Genomic DNA, 20,660 nt, shown 5'->3' with positions numbered 1-20,660 from the left:
TTTTTCAGCCTCCAGCCGAACCCGCCTCCGGAGAGCCGGGCGCTTGGATGGGACGAGCAGCTCGCTCTGCGCCGTGCCCGGCGCCGCCGCGGCTCCCGCGGGACGGGCGCTGCAGGCACCCGTGCTGCCGTGCACGTTCACACAGCCAGGTGCCTCATTAACCACCGCGCATTTTCCCCGTGACAAAGAGCTCGGGCTTGAGCGTGAGCACCGCTGATAGCAGGGAGTGTGTGTCACAACCGGGGAGAAGGAAGGATGCGCCACGGAGAGCCCTTCCTCCCCATGGAACAGGGCACCGTGCTGGGGATGTGTTTACTACACCTGTAAGCAGAGTTTGCCTTTGGATCACAGTGCATTTTTGCAGCTTAAAATAGTTCCTCCTGCTAAAAATACCGAGGATGTCTATCCCTTAGTCATAAGAACTGAGTCTGTCTATCCCCACCTGCATTTAAAGAGCTTAAGTTGGCAAATATCATTTTCTGGAAGAAAGCGTAAGTAATTTTGCACCGCTGCTGCATGAGCTACTGAGCTGCAGTCCATCCTGTGGCGGGGCTGACAAAGGTCCCGTTCAGCTCCTGGAGACCTCGGTCTCGCATTCCAGCATGAGTCCCATCGATTGTCCTTGTCAGCGGAGAGGGGACGTGGGGTCTCATCCCCTTCCAGGTCACTCATAGCATGGCCTTGGATGGGCAGGTTGTATAAAAGGAGAGCCACGTCCCTCAGACCCAAACCCAGCCCGACCCTCCCTCTCTTGGAGAAAGGAGAGAAGAAAGCAAACACGGAGCCCGGTCGCTCCGTGGTTACTGTGTCACTGGAGCCCTCGGCGTGGGAGTCATCCCGGCGAGCTCAGACCTCGCGGTGCGGGTGCCCCTGCCCCAGGCTCACGGAGAGGCAATCGAGACCTCACAGCGGGCAACCGAATGGCATGTGATTCACGTGCCCGGAGTGTCCCCTACGTCCTAGTCCGTGAGCACGGAGGACGACTCGGCTCGCGGCCTCTTCCCTGTAGACGCAGCGCGGGGATCCTCGCTCTCGGTCACCCGCTTCGAGGCTCTGGGCTGGGGCGTTGCAGGGAGCAGGGCGCAGCAGGGCCCGGGAGGCACCGTCCTCCTCTCGTGCAGGTCCCCGGGGATGTGGCCACCAAGGTCCCTGCGAAGCAGCCCGGAGCGAGCGGCCGGGGGCTGCAGGACCCACCCGGGCCGTCCGCTGAGCTCCCGGCGCATCCATTTTACAATTCCTTTGTAAAAGCTGCATGGTTTCCTAGGGTTACGCAAAGGACAAGAATGAAATTTCCAAGAAGGTGACAATGTAACTTAACCCGTTGCAGGAGAGTTTCCTGCTTTTTTTTTTTTTTTTTTTTATGTAAGAAATAAAGTGTTTGACAGCTGCTCCCTGCGGTGAGAGGCCAGCACGCAGTGCGTACGTGTAGGAGATACGAGGAAAAAAGGGATTTCATGGCAAAGTTTCTAAAGCTGCTGACAGTGCTCGGGCAGCTGAGGCTGCAGGAGGAAACCCCCAGGAACACAACGTGTACGGCCACCAGCGTCCAAAAGGGACCAGCGGGCGTGTAGAAAGGTGGTTGTCATTTGCATGAATTCTCTGCTTGCTGGCGGATGGTAACATCACGGACAGGAGCTTGGTTTCTTCCCAGCGGCTCCGAGCAACGTTCAGGTGCTTCTTCTTTCCTCATTCCCCACTACCCTCGATAAGCAGCACATGCAAAGCGCCTTATCTCCGTCCCGGGGTTTTCACCGGCATTGGGTAACTCAGGAGCTCACCTTTCCCTCGGAGGGAGGACAAAGCCCTTGTGTGCCCGTGTCCCTCCACAGATCACCCGCGGGGACAACACAGCCCTCCGAAGCTCGGGAGGCAAAGGAGCAATGTGAGAGGAGAAATGTTATTTCACTAATGTTTAAATCTTCCAGGTTGAGCATCATTTCGTGGCACCACCAATTCACAATTAATCCCATCCACTTGCCTTGTCCTCTTACAAGGAAATGGACTCACTCGAAATGTAAGGATAAGGATGCAGAGAGAAACCTCCAGGCTAACCTTTTATATGCGGTAGATATGCCTTTTGTGTATGGCAGATGTACCTTTTGTGTATGGCAGATGTACCTTTTGTGTGTGGTACAAGTTATTTTAAGCATACCGCTCTTCTAACAGACCGGTCCTCAGTTTTAGTTTTTCTATTTGTTTGTTCTCAGTCCTGGTGTTTGCAGACACGGACACCGGTCTCCTCACAGCAAAACCCCGAGAAATGGAAGCAGATTTCCGAAGGTTTTGTATTTTATTCTTCTACAAGAAGAAGAAAAGCAGAAGCGCCGGCGGAGCTCTGCTTGTGTCAGGACGCCTTCGTTGATGTCACCGGTGCTGCAAGGGACACGGGGATGCAGGAGACGGCGGACGGAGCAGGCGCTTCAGGATCAGCGACTGCCTGCACTAAGTGGCATAATCGGATTTGCTTTTCTCCCTCCTCCTGCCTTTTGAGTGCACGCAGCTCTTCCCAAATTCCTGCTTAACCACCAAGAACATCACAGGTGGGAATGGCACTAACTTGACTAACTTAACTAACTTGCAGCAGCCTCCCGGTGTAACCGCGAGCAGGCAGAGCACCGGCACCGTCCCGCACTCCTGGAGCACAACAAGGAGCCTCGGAGCAGGTTTGAAGCAGCGCTGGGGTCGGAAGCAGCCGCTCCCGCTCCTTGGGGCCGAGCTCCGTCCGCAGCAGGTGCCTTCCTGCCATCAGGAACTCCACAGCCGGGGAAACCTCGCAAGTGAAGCATTTCTTCTACGCGAGCAAACACCTCCGAAATAACACGGTTAACAGAAATGTTTCACCGCTGATTCATTTACCTGGAAATATATATATATATATTTTTTAAACGCTATTTCCTAGTTGTCTGTAATTTCACAAGCATATGACTAACTCCTTGAGGTGGCAAACTAGTTCTCTGTAAGTGGTTGGACTCTAGGCTAACACCCTTGGGTATACGGTGAACGCTGTTTCCTGTAAACATTTTTGTGTCACCCGGGAGGAGGAAACAGTTATGTTCAGCTAAGAGTAACTATATATAGCACCATTACTACCACCAAAAAAAAAAAGAAAAAAAAAAGAGAATTTCAAGGGATTTAAGGTAAAAATTTCCAAATTTCCATAGGACTGTGGATAGCTTAATGGAAAGTCAATGGTGTTTAGGTTCCCAAGTGAAGTAGAAGACTTAAATATATGTACATATATATATATATTTATATAGGATTCCTTGTTCTGTGGTTAGAATCAAACGTTCTGCTGCACCAAGCAAGCGGCCGGCAGACCCACAACTTGCCCGCCGGGAAGGCGCCCGTAGGGGTGGCAGGAAGAGTCTTGTCCTCCTCCAGATTAGTTGAGCCAGGTTTTAGCAGCCTTCCTGCAGGCGCAGATGTGCCTGTTTATGCATCCTGCTGCACAAACATGCATAACTATATAAAAATGTATTTATGTATTTCCCCTTTCCCAGACCTCTCCAGGCAGGGTCTCTGCTGCTCCGGGGCCCCGGGTTGCTCCCGGGCGCCCCGCGGGCTCCGCAGCCCTCCCTGCTCCTGGGCTCTGCGAGCCGGGGTGCGAGGCCACTCCGATGCGGCACCGCTGGGCGCAGAATCCCGGGAAAAGAGCCGTGTGGAGCCTCCGGGGGCTCCTGGAGCCTGGCACCCCCAGGACCGCGGCGGCGTAGCCAGGACTGGGCACGAGCGGCGTGTCCCGCTCCCACGGCGCGCTCGGGATGCACAGGGTGCGTCTCCCCCCGGACACCCATCCTCTCCCCATGCCGACCCATTCCTCCCTCCTTTCCCGTACGCCGGGCATCAGCTGCCAGTTCACAAGCTCTTGCTGGGCAAACACCGGAGATAAGAGCAGGACATCAAACAGCGGCTCCAGCTCCAACGCCCTTTTGCAATTTCTCCAGCCCGGGGCTCACTAATGCTTCCTGGTAATTACTGTCATTACGGCTGGGTGCATTGCCCTGTTCCAGGCACGGATTAAGAGGCTGTTGGAAGGGGCCTCTCCGCAGCAGCCGCCCCGAGCCCCGGCTTCCAGGTGGGATCGCATCAAAACAGGCTTTGTCGGTGCTGCCCGTGCCCGGGGCAGCCGCCAGGTGCCTCAATTAGAGCCCGCGGGGCCGGCGCCGGGACGAGCGACCCTTTGGTCTCTGCCTCCAGGAAACAGCTCCTTGCAGGGGTTTTTTTCCTCCCCTTTTTAAGTGCTGATTTGGAAACAGCCTTTGTTGCATTCCCAGCTACTACATCAAAGTCCCGGCACGGGGGGACGTGGCGACACAGCTGCCCGCCGGGCTCGCTGCCCAGCGAGATGCCGGTTCCTCCGGCCCCAGGGCCTGCGTTCCCCGACAGCAGCAGGAAAAACTCCCGCATTTCCAGGCAGCGCCGGAGCTTCTGTCCCTGGGCGCCCCCGGGCAGGCTCAGCAGGTTGGGAAGCAGCAGGTTGGGCCCCAGCCACGGGTGCAGGAGACGCGTCCTGGCAAACACCGTCCCCCACCCGTCCCCTCTGCGGGCTCCTCCAGTGCAAAACGGGAGCTGCCGGTGCAAGAGGTTTGGCGAGGGAAGCGGTGAGGATGGACGGTGGCTGCAGCCCCTCGGTGCAGCCCTGCATGAGCGAGCGGGCACAGCCGGCAGGAAGGGACGCAGCTGAGCAAGGGAGGGAAAACGGGACAAAATCCTCCTTAAAAGTCACCATATCATCTTGTTTTTATATTAACATTCGTGGTTAAGCACTGAAAGCAATATCATCGCCATTACCCCTTCGTACTTCTACAACCTATGTTGCTACAATGGCTTTGTATCGACTAGTTATTTTTCCCCTGTATGTTATTATGGCAATATTCCTATCTCGATTCCACAGAACCAGAGGCAGGATTTCCTCCCGACAGCTGGCAAAACACCGCGATGTCTCCAAGGAAAAGCGGCCCAAAAGGGAAAGCAGGACCGGGCTGTGCTTCAGGGCAGGACCCAGGGCAGGGCAGGGGGGAAGGATGGAGGTTCGGGGTCCCTGCTCTGCTCCGTGCGATGGTCCTTCCTCCAGACAACACAAATGGAGGGTTAAACTGGGTACAATTAGCCACAGCAAAGTGGGTTTCCTCACTCTGATTAGATCTGAGCATCTCTCCATTTTTTCCTTACCTCCTTTCAAAGAAGACCACGCTGGCTACAGACAGATGAAATCAGGAGCACCTCTTCATAGAGGACTGCTCTGTCCTTAAGGCTGCCCAGAAAAGGGGCAGGGGGAGAGACCCCGGGCACAAATCCCTCCTCAGCTAACAGCTTCTTTCCAACGTAGTTCTTAATTTTAAATCGGTATCAAACCCACTTATGCTTTTAACTAACTAAATAAGTGAAATTACTAACCAGGAAGCAAGCAGACTGTGTTAACAGCCAATTGGGGTGACTTTTTAAACACAAAAATATCTCTGCAAATATTTAATTACTTTAATGCTGAACAATAAAGTATTGTAAGAAATTCCCCTGCTCCTTCTCCTAGATGCCAGTGAACCTTCTCTCCAGAATGAACTTTAGAATGATGTCATCAACAGCTTTTAAATCTTTATTGGTGTGCAAGGACAACAAATACGAGGAATGTCCTTTTCCCCATGAGATCTTTCCTCTATGCCTCCAATTTATATAGTTGCCTGTAAATTCAGACACATTTCTCTGCTTCCTCTCATTTACTCAGGCCTCTTCTCCTGCCTCACAAAGATCAGCAAAGAAATTTTGCATATATAAAAACGGAGCCCTAGTCAATACTTGGCCGAAGACAGAACCAGATCATCAGTTCCGTGCTACACAGCCTGGAAAAGCTCTCAGCCATTTCCATGGAATGCACATGAAGTTTGGAAAGCACGTCTCTGAAAGCACGCCTTCAAAAAATCTTTCTAAATACGATGCATTACCTAGTCAAAATTTTATCCCATGCTGTGTTAAACATATCATAGGATAAGAGCTTGAAAACGAGCAGCATTTTTTCCAGCAGCTTTCACACAAATTGCCTCTTTGCGGCATTTGTGGCACAACAGCCCTAATTTAAGATCCAGGAAAAGACTCCAGATGCATTTCCAATAGCGTGTGAAACAGCCTGGAGGAAGGTGGATGTGGCTGGAAGAAGCACGGCTGTTTCCAGAAGGTCGGAGCTGCGGAGCAGAAGTTGTCATAGCAGTGCGGCCCGAGGGGACACGGAAAGGGCCGGTGCTGGCCGAAGGGTGAGACCAGGTGGGAGCCGAGGCAGGAACCTGACAGCCACAGTCCGAGAATTCCTTACGCTGATATTTTGGAGAGACTTCTTGGAGAAATTCTCGGGTGCTGACAAGCAAAAGCTCGGAGCAGCGCCAAGCTAATGGCAGCAGAAAATACCTGGGAGATTTCTGGGCAGACGGGAGGCAGCTGCCCAGGCGGAACCGCGGCTGCTCAGAAAGGCCTCCTCACCCAGGCAGCTGAGATGGGGATAACAAGCAGCATTTCCTCTCCATCTGCAAAGATCCAGGGGAAAAATAAAATACGATACAATAAAAACCTCCCTGTTTCTGCTGCTGGGGGCAATCGCATGCACGCCGTGCAAGCGCAGTTGGCTCTGCAGCTGCGAGCGCCGTTCCCGGGCTCCCGGTGTTGGGAAGCGGGCGGCTGGGCGGGCAGGGAGCAGGGTGCCGGAACGCGCTCCGCATTGTGAGCTCAGCGCGGGCCGCGCTGCCATCGCTCCCGTTGGCGCGGCTCGGCTCGCGCCCCGCGGAGCCTCTCCACGTGCCCGCGCTGCATGAGCTAAACACGGCGTCGGAGCGAGCGGTTCCTCGGACACGAAGATGTGAAGGGTGGAAATGGAGACGGACGTCACGTTCTAGAGCGCTCCGTCCACCCTGGGAGGCTTCTCTTAGGGCCTGGAAATCTCCCCAATGGCACCGCAGCAGCAAGCCAAAAAGAGGAAAAACAAGGACGTGATGCTGGTGTTCTACTTGGAAAAGGACAGGAGGTTGGGGAAGCAGCTGCTTTCTCTGCCCTCTGCCGTATCTTCGTGCTCTTCTGAGGCCGACACTCCCTGCACATCGTCCGCACCAAACCAGCCTACAATCCTGAGCAGACCAAAGAGAAGAAAATGCCTTATCTGCAGGAAGTCAAAAACCAAGAGGAAGCTCCTGAGGATGGCGAGGGGCATGTGCTTACGGAGGAGGGTAAGAGCAACTCAGGAGGAAGGCCTGGGCCATGCTTAAGTAGCCAAAGTGACTATTTTGACCCTAAAAAGCTGGATAGCAGCTAAAGAGCTGCGATCCTCCAGGGCTAACAGGATGAGAACTAAACCATGCCAGGGACTGTCCTCTATGTGTTTGGAAACTTCCCTCCTCTCTCCATCCTCTCACAGCTACAGGGGAGATGCAGATTGCCCGATGTCCAAGCAAGCTCATGTAATCTGGGCTTTTAATGAGGCTCCAAAGGTCCCAGTGCTACTTCTTTCCATCCCCAGCATCCTGTCCCATCTTGGAGCCTGGCTTTAGGTAGTCACGCTCTCCGAACCACACTATGAATTGGTAAAATCTTGACCTGGACTTTTAGCATGGGGCCAAGCCCCATCTCATCGGCCTTTCCCCGGGGCCGGGACACAGCTTTGAACCTGATGCGCTGATCACCCAGGTTTGGAGCCGAGCTGGGTCACAGCCCCCACGTCTATGCACATCTGAAATGTCTTGTTCGCTCCCTCCGTTAGGACAACGGACTGAATTAAGCTGATTTAGACACAAGCTAAGTCACGCACTCTTGCAAACCCCGTGCTTTCCAGAAAAGGAGGAAAAAGCAAGCTGCGGAATGTCCACTCAACACAGAAGAACTGGGGCAAAAAACGTGGGCCTTCCTGCACACCATGGCAGCCTATTACCCAGAGCAGCCCAGCTTCACCCAGCAGCAGGAGATGGCTCAGTTCTTCAACCTACTTAGCAAGTTCTACCCTTGCACGACATGTGCAACCAACCTCAGGAACAGGTAAGCCCATCCTTTCTCAATAGGCTTTTACCTCGATACAAGCACGTAGCAGTTTTTAAATATGCAAAATATGATAAGGAGACATTTTGCTACTGGTGCATAAGTCTGATTTAATTAAGGGGTTGATTACGTTTTAATTTTAATCATATTGTTGATTACATCACTATGCTTGAGGTAATATAGAGGCCCTCTTCAGCACAGCCTGCAGGTAGGAAGGCTGGTCTGTGCTGCTGAGCTCTCCTGCTGCCCAGCTTGGTAACTAGTTATGATATAAGGAGCTGGTCCAAAAGGATTTGGGAATATTTCATGTGCCCTAAGGGTCTGAGGCTGCAAGACCTAAGGGTTTGAGGAGTGTAAGGCTTTTACATGACGAAGCAATGAAGGCACCTGCAGCAGTTTGTCTTTGCCCTGCTCAAACACAACACATTATACGTGGGCTTGAAGAGCAGTAAATTAAGCAATGACGGATACCTTTCTATTTATGGTAAAAGCATTATAAGGATAGATACACATTGCAGAGGAGGTGTGTCCCACTTGATCTTAATTAAGTTTATTTTATGATCGAGGAGGAAAGCAGAACTCCAGAAGCTTGAGTGTAATCGCAGGATATTTTACAGAGCAAAGAAGGTTATATTTTAGTCTTGTCTTGTCCAAACAGTGAATTCATTGGTTTGTGTGGGTCTAATTTGTGGGGGTTTCTTTTCTGCTCTTGCAGCTTAAACACGAAAAAGCCAGACACGAGCAGCCGGCAGAACCTGTGCCAGTGGCTCTGCGAGCTCCATAACCACGTGAACAAGATGCTGGGCAAACACCCCTTCAACTGCTCCCAGGTGGACGAGCGCTGGCGAGACGGCTGCAAGGGCCGGTCATGATGCTAGCGCGCGGACACGCAGCGCGCAGCAAAACTAATCCTATTCTCTTCAAATACGAGATTCAAAACTGAGCCTGGTGCGATATCATTAAAGCTTATACAAATAAGCAGAATTGCGTGCGGTGTTTGAACAGGCCTCGAGAGGAGAGTTAGGCCAGAGCTTCTCGCTGGCAGTTTGGGAAAACTGGCTTTCCGAGTGTGCTCTGGGGGTGGTGACATTGCTGTTAGGTGATTATATAGCTGCCACCATGGCAATGATTCCACACACAGAAATTATGAGTTTGGGGCTCCTCGGCACGTGCAGCAGAGTCCTGAAGGGGCAGGTTGGACAATGCTGGCGCTGACCTGTGAGTGTCCACACTGTCCAACACAGGACATGTTGTCAGCCAGGGGACATGGTGGTGGCCGGGGGGACCACAACATGGGTGGAAGACATGGCATGTGTGTAGGACACGGTGTGTGTGGAGGACACGAGGTACGGAGCACGTGGCGTGTGAGGAGGACGTGGTGTCCATGGAGGATGGGGCACGCGTGGTAGACAAAGTGTGTGTGCAGGACACAGTGTGTGTGCAGGAGACAGCATGTGGAGGACACAGTGTTTGGAGGACGTGGTGTGTGTGGAGGACACAGTGTCTGTTCAGGACGTGAATGCAGTGTGGCTGTACAGGGAATACACTTTGTACGTGAGTAGGGTCAATCTCAGCTGCCACTGGCTCCCAAGAGACCTCCGGGGGATAAAAGGAGTGCCCAGAAATGCACAGCCCCGGGAAAAAAAAATATATATATATAAAATATATATATATTCCATATATATATATATGGAAATGGCGGCACAGCCCCTCCTCCTCTCCCCCCCCGGCCGCCATGGCGGCCTCCCCGGCCCGGCGTGCACCGCGGCCGCAAGATGGCGGCGCCCGGGGAGGGCCGGCGCGCCGCCTCCGCGTTCCCGGGCACCGAGAGCGGCGCCTTCCCGTTCCCGTTCCCCGCGCCGCCGGGCGCCGCCGGGCCGCAGGAGCCGCCCAAGAAGCCGTGCCGGGCCTGCACGGACTTCAAGAGCTGGCTGCGCGAGCAGAGGAAGCGCGCGGCGCCGGGCGGCGCGGTGAGGCGGCAGCGCGGGGCGCCGGGGCCCGTCCCCACCGTAACCCGGGGGTGGAGGGGGTCGTTACCCGCCACAGCCGCCCCGGGGCGGGTAGAGAGCCACCTGTGCCCACCATGGCGTTCCCCCCTCTCCAGCCAGCCGGCGTGTTGCCTTTGCAGGGGGGTTGCCGTTGTAGGGGTGCCAGGGGCCCCCCAGCCGCTCCGTCCCTCATGTCCCCCCTGTCCTCCCGCAGGACGCGGCCGTGGCGGCCGAGGAGAAGGAGCCGCCGCCGGACTGTCCCCTGGACAGCGAGCAGCTGGGCCGCAGCACGTGGGCCTTCCTGCACACCATGGCCGCCTACTACCCCGAGCGGCCCAGCGGCGCCCAGCAGCGCGACATGCGCCGCTTCCTGCACCTCTTCTCCCAGTTCTACCCGTGCGAGCAGTGCGCCCACGACCTCAGGGAGAGGTGAGACACGCGGCGGCGTCACCCGTCACCCCGCGCGGCGGCGTCACCCCGCGTGGCGCTGTCACCCCCTTACCCCGCATGGTGCCATCACCCCGCGTGGCGCTGTCACCCCGCACGGTGCCATCGCCCCGTCACCCCGCGTGGTGTGGTGTTGTCACCCTGCGTGATGTTGTCACCCCGTCACCCCTCTGGCACTGTCACCCCGCGCAGCGCCGTCACCCCCGTGCCTGTTTACACGGCAGCGGCGCTTCCGCTCGTTGGGCTTTATAGCCGACCCGGCCATTTCTCTGTTTGTTTTCCGTTATTGCATCAATCACAAAACCCTGTTCCAGTAAAAGAGGGCCCTTCCTAGTGCTCCTGAACTGCATGCCGACGCCCAGCCCTCCTGGGAGAGGGGTTGTAGGTTTTTATGGTTCCAACCTGATCTGACTGGTCATGGATTTAGGTTGGGGCTAATTTGGCTTTCAGAAGGTAAGTGTGTGTGTGTGCCCTCCGTGCCGACCTCAGCAGTGGACTCTTACAGTCAACATGTAAAACTTCAACTCCTGTTTTCCAAATGATTTTTATGTTTTTTGTTTTGTGACTCGAGTAGTATGGAGTGGGCATTGGTTTATCTTGGGTAGTGGTGAGATTAAGTACTTTCGAGTGGCAACAGACTTTGTCATATTGGGAGGCCTGAATTCAGTGATTTATTTGAGTCTCTAGAAGCGGGTTCTCCTTAGCCACTGAGAAAACTGAACAGTGCTAAGCTGGGTAATACGAAAACAGCTGAAAACTCAAATAGTGCTTATAAATACTCTACAAGCTCTGTGTAACTAGAACTAAATATATTTTAAGTGAGGCTCTTTCTTTGTCCAAGTTAGAATATAGCAAAACCTTTTTTTTTTTTTCCTTTTTTTTTTCCCCCTATTTGAAAGCTAATCAGTGACTAAAAGCCAGCAGGTGTCACACAGTAGGAGAAAACTGCTTGATGTTTTCCATTTGCATGGTTGCATTTTTTTGGTGCATTTCTTGCTGCTCCTCATAAATAGACTGTTGTCTGCTGTATCTTTTGCAGTTGAAAGCAAGACTAGGGGTTGATTGAAACCACGTTGGTTGCAGCTGTTGTTTACTGACGAATCTGTGCTGTGTTCTGAGGTCTCTTTGGGACTGATCTTGTAGGAATGGAAAGGAAGCCTTCAGCTGTCTGTGTGCCCTATTTCTGCTTTGGTGGCTGTGAAGAAATAACACTTATTTCCTCTTCCCCGTCTGCAGATTACGTACCAATGAGCCTGACACTAGCAACAGACATAACTTCTCCCAGTGGTTGTGTCTTCTTCATAATGAAGTGAACAGGAAACTGGGGAAAACTGAATTTGACTGCTCTCGTGTGGATGAGCGCTGGCGAGATGGTTGGAAAGATGGTAGTTGTGATTAATGTGCAGAGACTGCTCTGGAAATGTTGAGAGACCCAATATGACCTGACTGGACGTCACTGCAAGGAGAAGTGCAAGTAAACGTGTGTGTGCATGTGACTCACGTGGCCTCTGGAAATAAAGGTGAAGCCAATCCTAAAGACAATTTGAAGATCTTATCCGAAGAGTATTTTGATAAGCGATAACGTGGTATATATAACCTATAGTCTGAAGGATTGAGGCTGTATATTTGACACAGGAATTGGCAGAAACCTGTGAGATTCACTTACTGGCAAACTTGTAGAGCCTTTTTCGTTATTACATTTCCTTATTGTATGGGCATTCTCTGACTACAGTTCTTTTCCCTGCCTACAGTTGTAAGGAACTTCCTTCAGCATCTGTCCACAGGCATCGCCTTTATGTTTTGGGAAACACATTTGTCTTTCCATTTTGCTTTTGTCCTTGTTGTTCTGATACAACAGAATCATAGTGTGTTTTGTGATGGCTCTGTAGTCCTTGATCTCTTTTATTTTTCAGAGGTCTTCAGTGCTTGTTGTTAAACTTGTATCACATTCATTTGCCAAAATGCCTGAAGGCAGGTACATTTAATTTAAATACTAGGGTCGCAGAACCCAGATATCTCATTCAATAATTGTGTTTCAGTTTATCACGTAAGAGGATATTGTTGTAAGGAAAATTAAAGTATGACCAAAAACAAAACAAAAAACCCCACAGGCCAGTGGAATGAAATGTCAACTGGATGAAACTCAAGTATTTGAAATTGATTGCTATTTTTGTTTGGATTTGGACAGGATATGCTAACTGGTTCTGGCCACTCGGTCTTTCCTTGAAGCAGTTTTTCCCCTCGTGCTCTCTCTGTTTTGAATTTCGGCAGTCACGAAAACAGCTCTAATGAGCTGAGGGAGACTGATATCTGTTAGGAAGCGTATTCAGATTAGTTTAGCCTACAGAAATTAGAGATATCGTTTGTGTTTTGAGATTTTTCACTGATCCTTGCTGATGAGATTGGTATTCTGGTGTTCCCCAAGCTAAAATGTGCCTGGAACAGAGGGACTTTACAACCCCCTGCAGCATTTGAGTTTTGCAATGCCAGCTTCACGTAACACTTATTGCACAGAAGACTCAAAGTAGTCTCTAAAGTAGACACTGTCCTAGAAAATGGTTGGAATCCTTCCTATGTGTATTTTTTCTTATGTCACCTATACTGCATCAGTATGTTATTGACATGTGAATTTCAGATTCAAGGGAAATAGTATAAATGCTTTATACCACGGTGTATTTATATAGAGAGTATGCAAAGAAGTCGAAATAATTTCACGTTCCTAAAATGATGGCCTCCCTAATACATTTCTGTCTATGAAAGGTTTGCAGGAGTTTGCACAAACCATAACAATAGTAGGTTTTTTCGCTGTTAGTTTCCTGATGATACTTTCCTGGATGTTTAATGAGTTTGCTTATTTCATATATTACAGCACACCTGTAAACTTACTCTTGCTGTAAAGCAATTTACATGAAAATGGTAAGAGGTTATACAGTTGTACTGGGGAGATGGCAGCTCGTATCTGAGAACTTTGATCTTAAATCATTCATGCGTGGGGCTCTTCAGTGTTTAAAAAAGCAATCAGAGCTTTGGAAATATGTTCATCTGGTTTATAGCATATTCAAGTCCTTTCAAGTTAGACCTGATAAAACAGCTTTAGACAGATTTTATAGATACGTTACGTGCAAGTGATTGCATATTATTGTAGGCTTTCTGTAATAACATTCCTAACTACAAAACTAACCAAACTGAAGATAGTTATCTTGTAATGTATGCAATCCAGCCTGCAGCTTCAGGACATCGTTAGTCATTAAAAGTGCTCTAAGAACTTTCCTGCTGTGTTGAGTTTCTTAGGAGAAATAAATTCCAGTCTGTAGTTTTTACTTTTTAATAATAAACTCAAATCTCCGAAGTTAAGTCTGTTGGAACCCACTGGGATGGAGAGGACCAGCACAAAGGCTGCAGTTCCACTTTCCAAGTCCTTACAGTCGTATTTAGCCCCTTTTGTCAGGAGAGCCCTGTCAGCTGTGGGGAGACGGTTTCTTCTGGACTTGCAGGGCTACCACAGGAATTTACTGCTCTTTAATTTTTTGACTGTGTGACAGTTTCATTGTCGTGGAGACGGTGCAATTTCCTCCTAAACCGCCTGCGTGTAAATCGGGAGGTTGTGAAAACACCTCGTGTCTCCCCGAGCGCTGAAGAGGAGCCCGGTCACCGACATGCAGGGCTTGGTGCCCACGCGCGGTTTGGCTCGTGACCCTGCTGGCACGCAGCAGTGACAGGCAGCTGAGGAGGGGTGACACTCCACCCTATTAGTGCATCTGGCCATATCTTAATGCAGAAAAGGGGGAAAAAATCAGGCAAATTGTTTCTGTTCTTTGCTGTTGATGGCTCCCAGCAGAGCTTTGACTTGCCGTATGTTCCTCGGGCACAGCCTGTCCTCTGTGGACTGCAGGGGCAGGCGAATCTTGTTGCTGCTTGCACTACACCTAAAGGTTTAATCCTGTGTATGATTTTTAAAAAGATTTGTTTACAAAGAAGAAGGAAAAATGTGAATTGTCTTCTAAAGCACTTGATTAAATCTAATTTTAAAAATGTATGTATTCTGCTTATATTTCCTGTAGATGTAAAAATAATAAAGCACCCGAGTGTGTTCCTGGCTCCCTGGCTGCACTGGGCCGTACGAAGGGCCCTCCCTGCCGGAGCCTCATCAGTTGTGTTTCTGTGTTGGTGTCGATCGCAGAGGCTGCATCTGAGCTGCTCCTTTCCTGTTGAGCTGCTGAACCAATGTCGTTTTCTTCAAAAAATGCAGATTTTTGTAGACCAGATCCTTGCCTGTAGCTGGGGGAAATAGGGGACTGGTGAGATATTTTAACAGGGTTCACATGTTCCTCGCCCGGCGATGCTTTCAACGTTTTCCCAGGGATTAGCTGTTCCTTTGCACTATGTGGGGGCTGTACAGTCAGATTTCCAGCACTGGCTTTGCTTGCAGGTGTGTGTTGCTACAGGCAGCGAATGGTATTTACTCTGCAGAGGTTTTACAGTCCCCATCCTCTGCGATCGGCCGTGACTTTGTCCTGGGCTGCAGCGTGGAGTTTGATAACTTCCTCTTCTATCCTCCTATGGGCACTGTGTTTTTTCCTTTTGCTTTTCCATTTTTGGAATGTGTTTTCAGGCCACTTCCCTGCAGCAGCGGAGAGGACCTGCTCAGTATTTTGTGCAGGCAGGAACTGATGCTGCTGAAGTCACCCCTTGATAACCTAGACTAAGAGAAGTGAGGTAAAGGGTGCAAAGCGAAATCACAGCTAAGAGACAACCAGGAGGCTGTTGGGGGGGAAGGAGGTCAGTATGTTATGGCTGGACCTTGACGGGCTTTTCCCACCGTAATGGTTCTATTCCGTAATCCTGAAGGGACCTGAATCCCTCTGCTCCTTTCTCCCCAACCTTGCTGTGTTGCTCCTGCTGAAAGGTACCCTCTGTTCCTGTGTGCTGGGAGGCTCCCGGCTGCATCTTTTCCATGGAGCACTCACGTTGTGAGAGCTGCAGCCTGGTCCTGTTTGCCCTCACAGACACCTCGCACTGTCCTGCTGCTGGGCTCCACTTGGCCATTGCTGCACTGTGCCGTGGAGATCTGCGTGAGCCCTGCAGATCTTTGCATCTTAACCAAGCAAACAGCAGAGGGCAACAAAGAATACAGTTAACTAGTTGATTTTCTCATTTCCTTTTTCTGCATTTTGCAAACTGCAGCAGACAGCAAAGGTTTCACCTTGGCCTAGTCCCTTTGCAGCGCGTTGTGGGAAGAGACTTTGACTTACAGTTTCAAGTCAGTATTTTGAAAAAAGACTGAGTTTGGTTATAATCTACCATGTGCAACATCTCGTCTATCATTGCCTAAACAAGGGGTGTGTTTTTCTCCACTTAAAGCTAAAATCTGTACTTGGGAGTATAAAAAAATTCTGTCCAAATGTTGTTTTCCATGTGCTTCCTACCTGACTTGTAGGCTTTAGCTGCTTGTGTATGGAGAAATCCTGGCTTCTCTTCCTGAGCAGTTAACAGACTGGGAAAAGTGAATGAGTTTTACATGACAGGAGTCACTTTCTCGTGCAGAGCACCTCCTGTGTGTGATTGCTTGCTTTGCCACGTGAGCCCTTCTAGGGCTGGGGAGGCCGGAGCGCGGAGGCTGTCACGGCCGAGGTCCAGGCAGCAGCAGCAAAAGTCTCTCTGTGCCCTTGGACGACCTGCTGTTCAAAAACCACTTAGTTGTGGCCACTCTTTGAGTGTCCTCTTGATGGCAGAGACTGCTCTGGTTAAAGCTTGTGCAGCCACAACATAGTTCTGGTTCCTCGTGTGACCTGAGGCAGCAGCAAGGGAGAGCCAGGTACCTGCCCTGCCTGGAGCTGAGCTGCTCCATTCTGGCACAACTCGGAGGGGTTTTTCCCAACCTTTTTCCCAGGTGGTATTTGAAATTTTCAGGATTTTCCATCATAGCCATTGTGCACCAGTAACCTCTTCAATGCGTGCACAGACTTGCATGCTCACTTGCACCAAGCAGACGTGGGAAAGGTGCAAAACAGTCATGAAACGAGCACGGTTTTTCATCATGACTTGGGTAAGGGAGTTTGATCCCTTCTCCTGACTAAAAATTGTGACCGTGTTTCATGTCATGTTGCTCAAATGGGATCAAGGACAGTGCCCTACACGAGGTGCTGAGGGAAGGGCCCCGGACTGCAGCCCTTGGGGGATTCAAAGGCTCCACGTTCAGTTTGTTGCTGGCCGCACACTCTTCCCAGGCCCACAGGAAGTCGCATCTACCCTTCTGCAAACTGGGTACAAAAACAGCAGTTTCGGCAGCTTTTGCTTTTGTTTCCTGTTTGGTGACAACCTTTTCCAGGGAGGTTATCTGAACGCGCTCCAATGCAGCCAGGCCTCGGGTTGGTCTCTGTACCCAAATCTCTCGGCTCTAGGGCACTCCTTTGCTCCAGCTCTGTTTATCTTTGAGCCCTGAGGACTTGTTCAATGTTTTGTGTGCCCGGTTAGACAGAAAAACACTTCTCATTCGCAGCATGTCCCTCCATGCTCACTGGGCCTTTCCTGCCCCAGAACTCGCTGTTGTCGCCTGTCTCCCTGCCTGGAAAACAGCTAGGGATTTTCTTCCCCTTCTGTCTAGCTCATTGTGGGATGTTTGTACTTGTTCACCTGGTGCTGCTCAAGCCCATCTGAATCAGATTAGGTGACTAGTTTGCAAAAACCCCCCAACTTTTTTTTTTTTGTGCTATGGTATTTTCTAGGAAGCTGAGAATAAGTTTATCGATGAGGAACATCACTGGAAATCATTTTGAAACCCTCTGGGGGGTTTTGTTCAATTTGTTTTTTTATGTGAGTGCTGAGATATTGACTCTCGTGTTCAAAACAAATGCTGCTCAGCTCTGCTATCCAAATCTTCCCCTGGCAATTCTTGTTAGGGAAGTTTTCCGCGTTTTCTCATGGCACATTGTTCTCGTATTTGTACTGGCAGAGTAACAGCCAAATCTCACCTGAGAAATGACTGTGTTTCAGATGTGGATGAGTAACCACCTAATAAATGGTTTTCCAGTTATTTTGGGGTCTCTTAGCTACTTACTGCTCTCCATCTTTCCTGGGGATAGCGTGCTGAGGCGTTATTAATCAGGAAGCCAACACTGTCTCTTCCTGGACACCAGGAACTTCTAAGCGTCTCTCAAAGCTACTTCCATTGACTTTCCTGTTTTCCTAGAGCCTAACTGCTGGCAGAATATTAGCCAAACTCTAATGAACATCAAGCAAAGCATTTCAGAGTAGCAGGTAAATGAACTTAGATCAAAAGTCTTGCTGTGTGTGTCCTGCTCAGGTAAGAGGCGCAAAGCAGCCTGTCCTGCCACCTCTGTGATGGGTGATGTCGGGTCTTGCAGGGCGCTGCTGCGGTTGATGGAGCGTAACCTGCCGCTGAAGCTGCCGCGAGGGCTCGGCAGGAACAGCTTCTCTATAAATACCCGGCAAAACCCTTCTGAGGGCAGGGCGGTTTCACATCAGCATTTCAGTTTGAGGATGTAGGAGCTGTCGACGTGGCTGACCGGCCGTTTCACTTGCAGCACCGGCGGCTCCCCCTGCCTCGGAAAGTCCTCCGAGTCCCGCTGCGGGCGGCTGCGTTGCCTCCTGCGGCTGATCCCGGGCTTCCCCGGGTGCATCCCGAGCTGGGAGCGGCAGTGCTGGAGCTGCCACGCAGGATGTGGAGGTCTCGACCACCTGCTTGGAGATCTGATGCGTTTTGTTCTACCGGCTCTTGTGCACTTGCTTGGGATCAGTAAGATCCCCTAGACAGCTGTGTTTGGTCCTAGCCCATAAAACCAGCACTGCTCCCACTTCCACACAGCCCCATACAGGCAGCCCTGAGTCGAGCACATGCAGCTTTGAGGAAGCAAAAGCCACTCAGCTTTTCTCCTCAGACACGTCGCACCCTGGGCTAAAAAGCCCCTGGTTCTTGCCCGTCTGCTGGAGGTGGAGAGCAGGAAGTGCCGGTGCCTCCCAGACGGCCTTTGGTCTGCAGCACCCTGAATGAAGCGCGTGTGCAACCCGAGCACGGATCCCGAGCACTTGTCTGCCCGTGGAATCAGGAACCCGGTGGGAAAAGCAAATGCAGACGAAGCTCATTAAAGCCAGAAAAAGGCTTTGCAAATTGCCATCTGTGAAGCCTGTTGTCTTTCCCTGTTTGATGGGGGAAAATGATGAGGAAAACTGCGCAAGATCAAATCTGCTTTTCTGTTATTGGCTGGCTGTGTAGATCTGTTCAATTATTTGCAGCAAAACAAATGAGGGCCACTCTGTTTCGGCAGCACAAGTGTAGCAGGCCACAAAAGCCAGCACACCGTGCCATGGGAAATGACCAGGGAAGGGGGAGAGATGAAGCTCGAGGGAAGAGGACGAGTTAGGAAGCTGGGACTTCTGCGGGAAACTCGCTCTGAGCCTCCCAGTCCTGCTCCAAAGGGGATAAGCTCCTTATTTGTCTTGAAATATCTGCAATTTGATCCATAATAGTATCCCAAAGGTTGGACCTGGCTCTCGCTCTCGTTGCGCTTGGTGCTGCCCTGCTTGCGCCTGTCCCAGCCTGGGCACTCGCGGTGCTCACCCAGATGGGCTTTAAATGCAGACAGGGGGTCCAAGGAGGCCAGAAGCCCCCTGAACCCTCACGGAGCAACTTTGAAGCTCCTGCTGCCCTCTGAACCTCCCCCTGCAGTAAGGACACCAGCTCGGCGCTGAGGCTGCTGTGGTGCTCTTGGCACAGGGGCACCAGCCGCTCCTTGTGCACATAGGGAACCGATTTGTGCCGAGCTGGTGACACCGAGGCACAAAAGGCTGAATCCTGCTTTTCCAGCAGGCGTCAGAAATAGATCTGGAGAGACGATGACTCACCTGTACTTGAGAAAAACGCTGCACGGCACCGTCATGGGCTGTGACAGACAAGTCCCTCCTCGCCCTGCTGGGAAGAGGGGCCTGGTGGGCAGCAGGAGGCCCAAGGGAGCTGGGACTGTGGTCTGGAGAAGAGGGCTCTGCTCCTTGCACCTGCACAACCTTGCAGCAGCACGACACCATGCGCATCAGCACCTTGCATGCTGTCACCTTGCACAATAGCACCTTGCAGGGGGACACCTTGCACCGTGCATGGTGGTGCCTTGCACCTACACGATGTCACTTTGCACAACTACTCCTTGCACGACGGCGCCTTGCTCCTACATGATGTCACCTTGCACAACTCTTTGTGAAAACGTACCATGCACAACAGTACCTTGCACAGCGGTGCTTTGCACAGTGGCGTCTTTCACCTGCACAATGGCTCCTTGCACGATCGCACCGGTTTGCCGTGCATAGCAGAACCTTGCAGGATGGTGCCCTGCAGGACGTCCCCCTGCACGCGGGGCCGCCCTGCGCTGCGTGCCCGGGCTGGTGGCAGTGCCCGTGTGCCGAGCTGCGGGCAGCCTGCGCCTTTGCCAAGGCTGCGCCAGGAGCGGCGGCGCGGAGCCCCCCCGGTGCCGGCGGCGCCAGGCGCATCCCTCCCTGCGCCTCTTCCCGCAGCGCCCGTCCTGGGCACAGGGCTGACGTCAGAGTTGTCATGGCATCCGTGTCCATGGAAGCGGCGGCAGCATCCCGGCAGCATCCCAGCAGCGCAGACCCTGGGAATGCACCCGGCTGTGGGGTAGGAGGCAGGACAGGGGGCTGCCCCAGAGACCAGGGAGCACCCATGGGTGCTGCTCCTTGCACCATCTGGCTCAGCTGCCTCCTTGCAGCAGCAAGGTGCCTACAGAGGCACCGCAGCCCTTGTGCTGCCCAAGGACCCGCTGCAGCACCCGGACCCTTGTGAGGGTCCTGCAAGAGCGTGGTGACCTCGCAGGAGCGCAGTGGCTCCGGCTGCAGCACGGTGACCCTTGCAAACACACGGTGACTCCTGCAAGCACATGGTGACCATTGCAATAACAGCGGGACTCCGGCTGCGCACGGTGACCCCTCTGAGCACACGGTGACTCTTCCAAGCGCTTGGTGACTCTTGCAAGCACATGGTGACCCTTACAACCACCCAGGGACTCCTGCAAGCGCGTGGTGACACTTGCCATAGCACAGTGCCTGCGGCTGCAGGATGGTGACCCTTGCAGCAAAGCACTGGCCCCGTCTGCAGCACGGCGACCCGCGCGGTCACTCTTGCGCCAGCTGCAGTGGGACGGTGCCCCGGCCGCACGCAGCAGCGGCGCCCGCCGCACGGGGTCCCCGGCCGCC

The 20,660-nt window shown here is 52.2% G+C and overlaps 3 protein-coding genes across 3 annotated transcripts in view; all 3 read left to right on the top strand.

Moving 5' to 3' along the window:
• The first annotated feature begins 6,929 nt into the window (after positions 1–6,929).
• Positions 6,930–8,879, top strand: LOC112959795 (FAD-linked sulfhydryl oxidase ALR-like). The gene is made up of 3 exons (XM_026053900.1): positions 6,930–7,205; positions 7,808–8,007; positions 8,723–8,879. The coding sequence occupies exons 1-3, from the start codon at positions 6,930–6,932 to the stop codon at positions 8,877–8,879; spliced, it is 633 nt and encodes a 210-aa protein (XP_025909685.1).
• A 903-nt stretch (positions 8,880–9,782) lies between these two features.
• On the top strand, positions 9,783–13,937 carry GFER (growth factor, augmenter of liver regeneration). The gene is made up of 3 exons (XM_026054064.1): positions 9,783–9,977; positions 10,210–10,424; positions 11,679–13,937. The coding sequence occupies exons 1-3, from the start codon at positions 9,783–9,785 to the stop codon at positions 11,839–11,841; spliced, it is 573 nt and encodes a 190-aa protein (XP_025909849.1). The 3' UTR covers positions 11,842–13,937.
• Positions 13,938–19,295: 5,358 nt separating this feature from the next.
• Positions 19,296–20,660, top strand: part of SYNGR3 (synaptogyrin 3) — a 10,484-nt gene continuing 9,119 nt past the window's right edge. Inside the window, exon 1 of the mRNA XM_026053899.1 lies at positions 19,296–19,388. Coding sequence (XP_025909684.1) covers positions 19,296–19,388 — 93 coding nt within the window. The remainder of the gene's footprint in view (positions 19,389–20,660) is intronic.

The sequence above is a fragment of the Nothoprocta perdicaria genome, unplaced genomic scaffold, assembly GCF_003342845.1.
Source record: "Nothoprocta perdicaria isolate Ctin4 unplaced genomic scaffold, notPer1 scaffold_12, whole genome shotgun sequence".
Taxonomy (NCBI): domain Eukaryota; kingdom Metazoa; phylum Chordata; class Aves; order Tinamiformes; family Tinamidae; genus Nothoprocta; species Nothoprocta perdicaria.
The sequence above is the reverse complement of the archived record's forward strand: the minus strand, read 5'-3'. Positions and strand labels throughout refer to the sequence as shown.

What these genes read in the sequence shown, in the direction of transcription:
- GFER (XM_026054064.1), top strand. Translation starts at nt 9,783, where the DNA reads ATGGCGGCGCCCGGGGAGGGCCGGCGCGCCGCCTCCGCGTTCCCGGGC. An exon ending in GCGCGGCGCCGGGCGGCGCG is followed by an intron (nt 9,978 to 10,209) that starts GTGAGGCGGCAG and finishes GTCCTCCCGCAG; the next exon opens with GACGCGGCCGTGGCGGCCGA. An exon ending in GCCCACGACCTCAGGGAGAG is followed by an intron (nt 10,425 to 11,678) that starts GTGAGACACGCG and finishes CCCCGTCTGCAG; the next exon opens with ATTACGTACCAATGAGCCTG.
- LOC112959795 (XM_026053900.1), top strand. Translation starts at nt 6,930, where the DNA reads ATGGCACCGCAGCAGCAAGCCAAAAAGAGGAAAAACAAGGACGTGATG. An exon ending in GCATGTGCTTACGGAGGAGG is followed by an intron (nt 7,206 to 7,807) that starts GTAAGAGCAACT and finishes CGTGCTTTCCAG; the next exon opens with AAAAGGAGGAAAAAGCAAGC. An exon ending in GCAACCAACCTCAGGAACAG is followed by an intron (nt 8,008 to 8,722) that starts GTAAGCCCATCC and finishes CTGCTCTTGCAG; the next exon opens with CTTAAACACGAAAAAGCCAG.